This window comes from Eubalaena glacialis, chromosome 16, assembly GCF_028564815.1.
Source record: "Eubalaena glacialis isolate mEubGla1 chromosome 16, mEubGla1.1.hap2.+ XY, whole genome shotgun sequence".
Classification (NCBI taxonomy): domain Eukaryota; kingdom Metazoa; phylum Chordata; class Mammalia; order Artiodactyla; family Balaenidae; genus Eubalaena; species Eubalaena glacialis.
Genome location: NC_083731.1, coordinates 84657377 through 84670325, shown reverse-complemented (window position 1 = coordinate 84670325; position 12949 = coordinate 84657377). Strand labels below are relative to the sequence as shown.

General features: G+C 49.3%; 1 protein-coding gene across 1 annotated transcript in view; it reads right to left on the bottom strand.

The window, feature by feature from the left end:
• FLT1 (fms related receptor tyrosine kinase 1) overlaps positions 1–11242 on the bottom strand; it is a 168347-nt gene extending 157105 nt beyond the window's left edge. The window contains exon 1 of the mRNA XM_061171122.1: positions 10989–11242. Coding sequence (XP_061027105.1) covers positions 10989–11052 — 64 coding nt within the window. The 5' untranslated portion in view covers positions 11053–11242. The remainder of the gene's footprint in view (positions 1–10988) is intronic.
• Between the last annotated feature and the right edge of the window lie 1707 nt (positions 11243–12949).

The window sequence follows — 12949 nt, the reverse complement described above, 5'->3', positions numbered from 1 at the left end:
AAAGAAGAACGTATACATATGTATAACTGAGTCACTTTGCTGTACAGCAGAAATTAACACAACATTGTAAATCAACTATACTTCAATTTAAAAAAAAGTATCCCTCTCCAGGTAAGGATCAAGGAAAAAATAAAATGCTTTTTTCTCTTTCTTGACTTCTTGTACGTTTGAATGCCTGAAAGGAATGATCTAGGGAAAAGCAAGAGACCCAAAGAGCAACAGGCCTTAAAGAAATGCTTCCATTTTTGTTAACTGTACAAGGACTATCAGTCAAACAGGCAAAGCAGAGACTGTGTTCGTGACCATCCCAGACCGATGGGCGCTCCCTCTAGGACAATGCCCTTGGACAGCTGTCTTTTTCTCACGGGCATAATAACTTTCTATTCTAAACCCTGAAAACCAAACTCCTTGGTTTTCCTGCATTCCTAGATTTTATCATTCAAGATCTTTTGGATAACTGTTGGTGGAAAGAGTACTGATTTCAAAATCAGAAAGACCTAGGTTTCCACCCTGGCCTGGTCACTTGGTAAGAATGTGACCCTTGGGGTTTCCATTCATAAAAGAAAGTTAAAAGCGTGCACGCTGGATGGTTCGGAAGAGGTTCACAGCGCCCGGTATGCACATTCCTCCCCCTTTTCCCCCGGGGACAGAGCCCTCCCCCACCCCAGTTCATGAAGCATCAGGGCCCACCCCTTTACTCCAGCTTCATTAAGAAAAAAAGCTTCAGGTTGTTGTGGTTTCCGGGATCTAAAAGGCGCACAGAGAAGTAGACATTTGATTCCCGGAAACAACCTGGCAGAGGGCAGCCCAGCCTGTCGGGGGACCTACCTGATGAGACCTCTTCCAGAATCAAAGTGCCCTTCTGGCCTCATCCGCCCTCCCGTGCAAGCTCAATTCATCCCAAGCCCCATGTGGGAGAGCAGTCTGGAAGCCTATATAAAGTCACGTTCTTAATGGTTTTGGAGCTCCTTCTCTGACTTGAATTTTTTGGAAGGGCCTTGAATACCCATGATAAGAAAACCCACATGATGAAAATTCTGTCTTAATGGAGCCTTTAATGGTGTCTGCCACACACAGCAGTGGAATCTCCCAAGGCCATTTGAGGCCGGAGTTGCAGTGGAGTCTCACATTCTTTGGACGTGGCAAAGCTCCAAGGATAGAACGGTTTGGAAAGAAGGGAAAGACAAGCACACTCTCACCCGTGCTCCTTCCCTTCTCTCCTTTCCTTTAGGTTCTAAGGCGTGGTAAGAGGAGGGAGGTTTGGAGTCTGACGGAACCAAATGGAAATAATTCCAGTTTAGGGAAAGTATTTAATTTATCTAAATACTTAGGTATTCTGTGATCTTAGGAAAAGTTTTTAATTTACCCAAGCCTCAGTTTCCTCATATGTAAGAGTACTGTACCTACCTCTTGGGACTGACCAACATAATATGTATGAATCTAAGTCCTGACGATCCATGAGCGTTAGTTGCCTCCTTTCTCTCCACCCCCCTCCCCCCAAGCACTTACAGCCTCACCACATCCCCCAGAAGATGCTCAGAGATCCTCCGATCTAAGCCCCGAGAAGCTGCCCACTGCCTACACTTGCAAACTGAGGGTCAGCTGTCCCCCGCTTCGTGCCGGTGCCATGGTGTTCTTGAGAGCCTGGCAGCCACCTTAACCGTGGCCTATGTCCCCTAATCAGCAGAGTTACGAATAGGAAGCTCTTCCACTGGACCAGCTGTCTTTAGCTCACAGGTTAAGAAGGGCCAAGGCATTATTCACTATTATTTTCTTGGCCAAACTCCGGAATCTTTTCAAAATCTAGATTGAAAAGAAAGGTCAGGGACTTCCCTGGAGATCCAGTGGTTAAGACTCCGCGCTTCCAATGCAAGGGGCACGGGTTCGATCCCTGGTCGGGGGACTAAGATCTCACATGCCGCGTGGCGCGGCCAGAAGGAAAGGAAAGGAAAGGAAAGAAAAGAAAAGAAAGGTTTAGTACTAAACAGCAGTGTGTACCTCGAGAAACGAGCTCACAAGACTAAGTAGCTCCTCCCGCCTGGAGAGAATCTCTTTCCCCACGCCCCACTCTGAGTTAGGACCGCTCTGACCGTCCCAATGTGGCAGAGGTGGTGCTGTAAGAGTTCCAAAGGCCTTGAGACATCCGCTGTTGTCCTCTCAGACGGCCCCTGCACCCAGTAAGGAGGGTGGGCTAGACGGCTGGGGGGCCAAAGGCCGCCTGCGGAGGGTGGCCCCCCCGACAGCCAGCGCCGCGGTCCCAGGGGCAAAGCCAGGGGACTACAGCTGCATGCGTGACCGAGGTGAGGCCCAAAGCAAACCGCCCAGCTGAGCCGCACCCAGATTTCTAACCCACAGACTCATGAGACATAATGAATTCTCGTCGTAGGCCACTGCGTTTTGAGGAAGCCTATTATGTGGCAGGAGATGACAGATACAAATGCTATCATGACTCAGGCTTGAGAAGCACTGATTCAGCCGTGGGTGAAGGATATGCTCTTTCTGTATCTGAAAATGAAAGCGTCCAAATACAGCTCACACAATATTAGGCCTTAAATGCCCTATAAGTACCCCGAGATGCTCTCAGGGAAGGAGCAGCGGCTTATACTCTTGGCGTTTCACGAGAAGGGTCCCAGCACCATGATTCTGCCCAGTGAGAGGCCAGCTCTGTCTCCAATGTGGCAGCGACTTTGCTCACCAAGGGGGACAGACCCCTGGCATATCCCCAGAAGTCAGCAGAGCCATACTGCTCCGACAGGTAGAATTCAGCCATCCAAGTGGGGACGCTAATCCCAGCAGAGGAATTCAGCTACAGAGGCTTGGTCAGAGAGGGAAAGAGAACAAGGCTTCCGACAGCTTCGTGGAGGGCTTACTGAAGGGTAGCAGGGCTGGACCAAAGGCGCATGGGTGCCTGGGACAGGTCAGTAGCATGGCACCTTCCCAAAGGACTCTGTAGCCATGTGCCCACATTTCTATAGAGGAAAGGCTGGGCACTCCACAGCGTGAGGCAGGGAAGGAGGCCTACTACTAGCTTTCCTGTCTAGACCAGCAATCCAGTTCTGGCTCCTAACTCACATACCCTGCTCTGCAAAACAGGCCCGCCCATCCCAAGCACTTTATCCCAGAATTCCTCTAATTCTAAGAGAGGAAGAGTTCCTTTCTTCCTCACAGATACAGTTTCCTCCACCTTGTTAGATGTCTAGTAATGATTTAATTTAGTGCCTTTTCCAGATTGGCCCCAGGACGGGTGACTCCCAGGTAGCCAGGCCTCTCAGTGGAGCCCGAGGTCAGGGGCTCTCAAAGCAGTGGTCTCTGCATCCGTGCCTCAGCACCACCTGGGATCTTGTTAGAAATGCAAATTCCGGGCCCCATCCCAGGCCTACTGAATCAGAAACTCTGGGGCGGGCCCAGTGCTGCAGCGCAAGCTCTCCAGGTGATTTGGATATATGATAAAATAGAAGGTTCCGTAACCTCGGCCGCCCATTGGAATCACCTGGCAGTTTTAAATGAACGATGCCTCGGTCCCACTCAAAAACTCATGATCAAATTGGTCAGAAGTGCAGCCAGGGCAAGAGGATTCTAGAAATAAAGCCTCCCAGATGGTTCTAAGGTAGAGCCAAAGCTAGGGACCCTGGAGAGAAGCAAAGGGTTTCACAGAACTCAGTTGGCAGACTAATTACTAATCAAGGCCGCCAAAGGTGGCCTTGAGCGCAAGTGGTTTCATATTTGCATATGACAGAAGACAAGGCTTTTCATTTATACAAGGTTCACCTCAGGCCTCGTTTCACAAAAGAACCTGATCATTGTTATAGCCTTGCTTGTGTTGACCACATGGGAGGGTCTGTGGTTTGAAAGGAAATGCAGTCCCACTCCACCGGTTCAACAGAAGGATAGAAGACCAGGCTGAGAAAAAGTACCCATAAGCACTGTGGTAACCTGTGAAAAGACAAAAGCATTTGCCAAGATTTGCAATAATGAGAGGAGGAAGAAGGCAAGTGCATTAAATTTCAAGCCAGCAAGAAGCACAGAAAATGTGTCATCAGCTGCAGGACAGCATGATGAGACAGTGGTGCCTCCTTGACAACAGATTACAGAGAAGGATGCTCACCTCTCTGGTTTTTACACCAAGTGACTTTGTTTTGGAAGCAAATGCTTTGTAAAACTTTTACTTATGGTTAAAACCTATCTGTTTAATGCCATTTTTACTATTTTTCACCAGGTCCCTATTTTCTAAGACCCATGGTTTGGTGAACCGTGGTATTCTTCAAGACCACAACCTCTGTATGCTTTGACTACAGGTCCAAGTTAAGTCCAAGATTTTGTTAAAAAAAAAAAAAAAAGTCTTGAAGCAGATCACAGGTGTCCCGGCAGAAGACAGGGCACAAGAAGAGTATGGGAGCCGGAAAGAAGCTCCTGGCTGGCCCAGGTTTAGTCCCTTGGTCACACAGGTCAAGGTCATCACTAGGATGCTGGTGAAGACGATTCAGACCCTGACACCAGAGCTAAAAGTCCTTTACTAAAATCAGCGCTTCTCAATTTTTTAATGTGCAAAAACACATCTGGGGACCTTATTAATATACAGGCTCTGATTGGTTAAGTTGCCAGGGGATGCTGGGCCATGGACCACACTTTGAGAAGCATGCTGCGGGCATGTGCAAAGTTTGGGGCTGGGGATGGGAGTGGGGGAAGAGAGGCACCAGCTCGAGACTGGATCAGGGGGTTCCGATTTTTCACATGTTTCACACCTAGTAGGCTGGTCCTGCCAGAAGAATCTATTTGCATGAATAGTTAAGGAGAACCTTTTCTAAGGAAGGAGGAAATCAGGCAACTAGCCTGGTCCTGTAACAAGGCTCCTTATTAAAGCAGACTCTTGAAAATCTCAAATCTCCCTGTCATTCAGATTTGCCACACAGCCCAGCACCCAATGGCTCAGGTTTGAGTCTATGAGAGGAAAAGTCAAAGCATAAAATCTAAGAGCACTAAAAATAGTATAAAGCCCTGCGGAGTAAAGGTGAAGGGCCCGGCCCCATACCGACAGAGGGTTAGGACAGAACTACTGCATGGACCCAAGCCCAGCTTTGCTGGCCCAGAGGCCCCAGGGAATCATCATGACCAAACAGGAGGGGATCACAAGACATGGGTATCTCAGAGTTGAAAATCATAGCTGATTTCCTAGATCTTAGCCATTCACTGCAGAGGACAAATATTCTCTATTGAGAAACAGCCTCTTTAAGGAATCCACTGTAACTGAGGCCCAATGGACAGGCAAGAGTAACTAATAACCTGGAATAAAGTCATATCTGGCCCGGAAAGATTTCTTCTTTGAAATGACAGTGTGGCTACATCATTCATTCATTCCAACATTTACTGAGAGCTTCCATGCCAGGCATGACAGTAGGTGCCAGGGATGTAAGAGCAGTTAAGACACGGGCTCTCCTCCCCAAAGAGTGAGGGCAGACACATAAACAGAATACTAACAATGCAAGGTGAGAAGAACAGGAGGAGGGACCCATAGGGACCCATATAGGGGCTATAAGAGGAGGCTACATACAGGAGCGGAAGAAACCAGTCATTCTGTCTGGGGCTATAAGGAGGAGTTCATGGAGCTGGTGATTTCTAAGCTGAATTTTGAAGGCACGGGAAGAAAAGATGCAGAGGGAGAAAAAGGGTCTTGCAGGCAGACAAACAGCATGAAAAGTGCAAGGCCCATCTAAAGAATGGTGAGCTATTTCTTTGACGGGGGTAGAGTTTGTGTGGCTGGGACACGGGGTATGTGGAGGGAAATGGTAATAGATGAAGCTAGTACCGTAAGCCACAACTATTTAAGCTGCAGCCATTCAAAAGGAGGATTCCAACTGTTCACAAGAAAAATTAGTTTTCTCCCCAAATCTCTCGTATATTACTAAGCAGCCATCATTTTGATATTCCTAATTAAACCCCTTACGGGCTTTAAAGTTTTTTCATACTAAAAAAAAGATGCCAGTTGGGTATAATAAATTATGGCATAGCCATACCATGAAATGCTATGCAGTCACTGAAAATACTGTTGTAAAAAATTAATGATGATGCATTAAAATATGAACGTATTATGTTCAAAAAGGCAGTTTAAATAGATATTTTCGCAGAAGAGCATATAAATACATATCTACCACTACAATATGTTCATATGGTCCTAGTTTTATGTGTGTAAAAAAAAACTTATTCGTGCATTGATGGTGGGAAAGAAGACTCTTAAATATATTCAATAAAATGAGAAATAAGATTAAATACCAGCATTTAAAACGAAATTTTAGCTCTGCAATAATGTCATTCAACAAATATTTGAACATCTCTACTCTGTTTGGGGTAGAGGAAATACAAAAATGAAGAAGAAATGTTATCTGTAGGATGAACATCAGGTTCTGTTCCTGGGTCTGCCACCAGCCAGCTGTTGAGCTTGCAAAAAAAAATCACTAAACTGCTCGTCTCTGAAAGGAGTAGATTAGATCCCTGAGGTTCCATCTAGCGCTCACAGTATATGTCTGCGCAATGAGATCAATTCTCTCAAGGAGCACAAAATCAAGGAAAGGAGCAATAATCAGACATGGCTCTTAGGCATCCAGCTTTACCAAGACTGATGGGAAATCCCCAGGAATTCTTGACATCCCCCGACATCCGCCCCAGCAGCAATGCAGGAAATCTAGTCCACTATCGTCAGCAGACTCAATGGAACCATTTCCTTAATGAAACCCCCCTGCAGTCCCAGATACTAAACCAGAGGCTTTCTTTTCAAGCCCTCCCTCCATCACCCCCCAATTCCTCCCGTTTCCTTCCCCTTCCTCAATCTGGTATAAAATCCAGTACTGTAATCAGCAGCATGCAATTTCCAAGGCACCCAAGTGTGTGAGGAATCAACAATGATCCTGGAAAGCATCTGGCAGGAGCTCTTGTCATTCCTTGCAAGCCTCCCCAGTGTACTGAGCCCAATGGGAATGGACTGTTCTTGTAGATCATTTTCAACCAAATGCAACCAATGCTTTTAATGCTTTTAACCGTTGCTAATGACATATTTTTACTTAAAAATTAAGCCTGGTGTTATTTCAAATGTCCTTCCTCCTCTAGCCACGATGACAAATGCTCTGAAAAATTATGATATTCACTTGCTATCCAACAAACTCCTGACCGTGCAATTGAACCAAGACCCTAACACCAGCAAGCTCTGCGTTTAACACCCAGGTGCCAAGAGAACTTCCCTCACTCTCCACCCTCACACTCACTCGCATGCACATCTCAATTTAAAGCACTACAGAAGCTATTTACTCTGTTATTTGTTCTTGCTTTGCAGAATTCTCAAGCCAGAGTAAACATCAGTCATAACTTGGTGATCTACTGGGTAACCTTCCTCAAGGATACTACCTTTTTTTTTTTTGGTGGATATAAAACCATTTTGGGAGGCGATATATCATTTTCAACTTCTCTATTATATACATTCAAAGGAGATTTAAAATATCTAAATAGTTTTGGTAAAAACAAAGTGATTATTTGGTCTGTTCTAAAAAGTCATATAAAATAAGTTCCAGTTTAAATAAGAGGTTTAGTATTCTTGTTGAAATCGGAAACTCTTTTAGACTTAAGTTACTTGGGGAGCAAATAAGTATTATTTGCAACTAGTAAGCATTAATTGAAAAAAACAAGAAATACATATGGGTTTTAAATGACCGGTCTCCTTAGAAGAGATCATGGAACTAGAGTTATGAAATAGAGTCTATTTCATAGAGTTACACATTCTGTTAGTTAAAAAAAAAAAAAAAAAAAAGCCCAAGATCATGATTCGTCCTGGCTTGGGCATCCTCTAACAGCTTAGTTCTTGCAACCCGACAAAGAGCAAGCTAATCGGTTGGAATTAGGTGTGTTGCACTAGTGAAAAAGAAAATCCACCGTGATTACTGACAGCAGGGGAAAGCCAGCTCACCCCTTCAGCCCCAGCTCTGGCATCGCAGGGCTGATCACCCATTCTATAGGCAAATGCAGTTGAGGGAGGGAGAAAAACAGACACTGTGTTCAGTCTGTTTCTTGGAATCATTCATTGAATTTTAGAGTTGGGAAAGGCCCCTAGAAATAACCATCTATTCTAACGTCTTAATTTTACATGTGAAAACACAAAACCCACTTAATGCTCCCTAGAAAAGAAACTGGATAGCCTATTATAGAATTTTCAACAGGGACAGAAAAAACTTAATAAATAAATAAAGTCAAAATATTGAGGAACTAGAGTAGGTGACCACCTACAATTTATCTGCAGTGTGATCCATCATTTGGAAAACTAGGTGGACCACCAAACGTGCTACGGAATTAACATTTCAAACGTACAGCTCCGGAAAAACACAACCCAAAGTGTGGCTTTATAAACCTTGGAGAAAAGACAAACTGTTATGCAAAATTAGCTTGATTTTGAGAGATTTAGTACATTCATTTTGGAAATGGGGATCATTGTCATCTACACTTTTGATTTAACTTTATATCATTAATTAACTCCACTCACAAAATTTGCAAGTGAAGCATTTCCGATTAGCTACAGCAAATTGTACATGTCAGCTGCTCAAAAACTCTAGAAAAAGGGGGGCAGACAAAAAGGGTCTGTGGCTTTCATCAAGGGTGTGCTGCCTTAAAATAAGAAAACGAGACTTTGAGCTGGAGAAAGGAAGACTAGTATCCTTTTTAGAGGAAGAGACTGCAATATAGAGGACTTGGAAGCACGTGAATATTGGAGTGTTTTTATTTCCCAGGATATTTAGAAGAAGGTAAATATACTCTTTGCGGGGAAAGGCATTATCTTTTTGTATTACTGACCCTCTGATTATTTCATACCTCAATGAACGCACACGTAATATTAATAACTCATAAAATTATATAGCACCCAACAGTGAGCAGAGCTGGCCCGTGATGGGTGCAAGTTGGACTCCTCATAAATCCACAGGGCAGAAACTTGGCCCCTATCTAGACACCACTCCCCAGACGTGCAGCCCCTCGTTCAGTTTGAAAGCGCTGATGCAGCTTAGAATGCAGGTACCTGATTGTTTTCCTGTGACGCAGCTGTTAACCCGCGGGAGAAGCCTGTGGTTTAGATTGGCGATTACAGACCCCAACAGCTGATAGAACATTCCCTAAACCGGCAGGTGAAGAGGTTCTCACCTTGCCAGTGTTTGTCTTGCTTTCTCCCTATAACACATATGTAAAACATTTTTTAAAAAAATCACAAGAGTTCCAAGATTTCTGCCTCATTTAAGTAAAATCTAAGAGCAATCATAAGAGGATCTCACTCGCGTTTCTGAAAAGCTTCCACGGATCTAAGTTGCTTTTAACCACGAACAGAACTATACTTTGCTAGTTTTTGAAACAAAATAAAGATGTCTATGTGTGAAGCAGAAAATCCAATAAAGCATATACTTTCCCCTCCATGTTTTGGATTCACAGTAATTTACCTAGATTTACTTTTACATAATAGACGATGGACTTCAGCAAGTTACTTAAATGCTCCAAGCAATTGTATTTCAAAACACATGACTTTTCAAACCCCAAAATGTAGTTTTAAAACAGAAAAGCAGTACTTCACTTCATATAGTTATTTTAGCAACATTTCCAACTTAGAGCGAGTTCTCTCCAATTTAGTACGAATTCGCCTTGCCTCTCGGTTTAACAGCTTCATCCAAGTGGAACTATTACTTGTTATTAAGAAACAGGTGGTTTAATTAGTCTTCCCACTGAGAAGGAATATTTGTTACTGCCTTTTGAGTTTAACAAGCATTTAAAAAAAAAATATGCTCAACCCTACGGACTTTCCTACCCAGGGATCTTTACAATAACCTATGTTACTGTATTTTATTTCATATTTTACTTTTCCTCCACGACGCTTAAGAGACAGGCGCTCCAAAATCTGGCTCTCTGCGCCCAGCGGGACTAAACCAGGGGGCTTGGCCACTGAGCCCCGCTGAGAAGAAAAGGCAAGTCCGAGTCCCTAAATGCCCTCGGGTTTTGGCGCCTCGGTGGAGGCCACCGCCACACTAACAAGGTACAACCTACTGGTCCCTGAAGGTTCTGCCGCCAGTGTCCCTAACGCCCAGCAAAGGCGCGCACCTCACCGATTCCTCAAACCGCACCTTTTCGTCCAAATCATTTGCCCTTTCTTCTCTCGGAACTTAAAAGGCTAGGCTTGCAATTCTGAAACTTAACGGGATTTGGGTTCTCGACTGCCCTCGTCGGTCAAGGTCACTCAGGTCGGCGACCTGGGCTGGACCCGTGGCAGAGGCTCCACTCGGATGGATGCGCGCCCAGCGCTCAGGCCCAGTGGCAGGCGAGTGGGAAGCGGGGGGGAGGGAGGAGAGGACGCTGGGGGAACGTTCCCCGGACACGCGAGCTCGGGGGCCCAGAGTGGGTCGAAGGATACCAGCTCTTGCCATCTTCAGGGATCTGTGTGCTCCCGCCAGGCACGCAATCCCTTTCTAAGGGTCTCACCTTCCCTCGGGAGGCGCGACGTCGCGGCCCGTGCCCGACATCGCCAAGGCCGGGCCTCAGCCCGGCCCCCGGGCAGCCACGCGGGCGTCCTAGGAGCCGCTGATCCGGGGGCCTCGCAGACCCGGCCAGGCCACCTGAGAGCAGGCTCTGGGGGTCAGGCAGGTCCGGGTGCCCGGCACTTCCCGAGCCCAGAACCTGGGTGGGGGGCCCCGGCTTGGGGGAGGCCGCCAGGCAGCGAGGATCAGCGACTCCAGCCGCAAGGGGCAGCCCTAGCGCGGACCCGAGCGCGGCGATGCTCGCGGACCCCAGCCAGCTGCTCTCCGGGGCGCCCAGCCCGACCGCCCGGCGGAGGAGAAAGGGCGTCACGGCCCCAGGCGTGTCCACTGCAACTGGTGTCCCCGGTTCCCTCCGAGCTCGCTCCCCGCGCGCACCCGGCCCCCCGGGCTGCGCCCCTGCCCCCGCCAGCCCCGCGCCGGCCTCCGGCCCCGGCCGCGCCTCACCTGTGAGAAGCAGACCGCCGAGCAGCGCGCAGAGCAGCACCCCGGTGTCCCAGCAGCTGACCATGGTGAGCGCGACGCGGCCTGCTCGTCCGGTGCCCGCGCTCCTCGCGGGCGCCCGCCGCAGCCGCCCGAGCCTGTCTCCTCTCGCTCCGGCCCTCCGCCCCGGGCGCCCCTCTCCGCGGCTCCAGCCGAGAGACAACCACTTCCCCTGGTAATCCTCGCAGCCCGGCGTCCTCCGGCCGTTGCGTCCCAGCCCCGGAGCCCGCTCCGAGCCGCCGCCGCCGCCGGGGAGGAGCCGCGAGGAGAGCTGAGCCCGCGCGCTCCGAGCCTCCAGCGGACCTCGATTAAGACGAGACGAGGGCGGGGGCGATTTATAACCTTTCCCCAGCCCACTTCCTACCCCGGCACCTCCTTCCAGTGACGTCAAGGGGTCCCCCACCCCTCATCCGCCTCCCCACCTACCCTCTTCCTCCGGGACCTGATTCCCTACGGCTCGGGAGGGGGCGGGGGCCGCCGGGCGCGGGGGCGGGGAGGGAGCGCGCGTGGGGAGGCGCGGGCGGCGCGGCCCCGGAGCGCCGCCGGGCAGGTTCAGGGTCCTTGCTGCCGGCTCCCGTCCCGGTCCCCTCCTCCCTCCCTTAGCTCTCAGGAAATCCCTGCAGTCTCTCTCCGCCCGGCTTACTCAGCCCTGGGGGCCGCCCGAAGCTGGGAAGGGGACAGGGCTGGACCTCCACCGCCCGGCCCCCGGGGCGGAAAGTCCGACCCTGGGAAGCTGGCCGCGCCTCCGCGACGGTGTCCTTGGCACGGAGGGGCGAGGCGCAGGCCGGCTCCCTACTCCCCTTTCCTTGCTCTTCCCGCGCTGTCCCGCCGCCCCGCGACTCTCCCGACTGTCCCCAGACGTCTAGGAAGGCGCCGGACACCCTCGGCACAGGGGACTGCCCCAGGAGCGCCCGCGGGGACCGGACGCTTGGCTGGCACCTTCGGGAAGACAGCGAAGCCGCTCGGGTCCCTGGGGAGCGCGTCTGTGTCTTTTTCGACCTCACAGATGCACCCGCCCAAGTCATTTCCTAAACCCTCGGCTTCCTAGAAGCAAAACAAGCAATAACATCATGATACCTTTTAAAAAGCTGGGACGTGAAGCTGCTCCTGCAACTTTTAAAGGCCGAGCACTTGAACTTTATTTCCTAAATGCTCGAAAAGAATCCTTCTGATGGCTGCTTGCTACGCAAGATGAGTGACTCCACTGCCCTTCGAACAGAACCCGGGGAAATTAACATGAGGCACTAGATCATTTGCGATGACACTAATTCCACCTCGTTCCCCAATTATGTTTCCATTACCTCAAAGGCTGATATCGTCCTCGGCTCCACAGAGCAGCCCAGTCTTGTCCCTGTAAATACCGCTGGTTTGAAAAATAGTTCTACTGCAAACTGCCAGATGGCCACGATAAAAAGGAATGTGATGGCTCCTAAACGCTGGGCCAGCGACTCTTCCTGAAGGACTGGACTGCCTCCCGCCGGGGAAGGTTAGGCAACCCGGAGTTGCCACACCTCTGAGCAGCAGGGCCAGGATAGGTCCCCGCCGCTGGGAGCCCCACGCAGGAACAGCGCGTACGCCCACCTGGCGCTGGGGCTCGGGAGTGACAGCCCCACGCGGCTCCGAGGAGAGTGAGACCACGCGGAGCCTTTGCGCGCCTGCTGCCTTCTCCACCTTTTCTGGGGCTCCTACTCCCAAGCTTGATTCCTTCAAAACCGCAGCATCATTGCGTGAACAGTTAGTTAATTACGTCTCTCAGGGTTAGAGCCTGACAGCGGATCTTACTCACAACTGGTCCCCCAGCCTCGGTCACAGCCTGGGACACACCCGCAGAGCCGAGGTGTCCCCCCTGCCTCACTTCAGAGCTGCTTGTCGCTCCCATGCTCTCTCCCAAGTAGCGGCTGTCAGCATCGCTCTTCTGCAGCCCC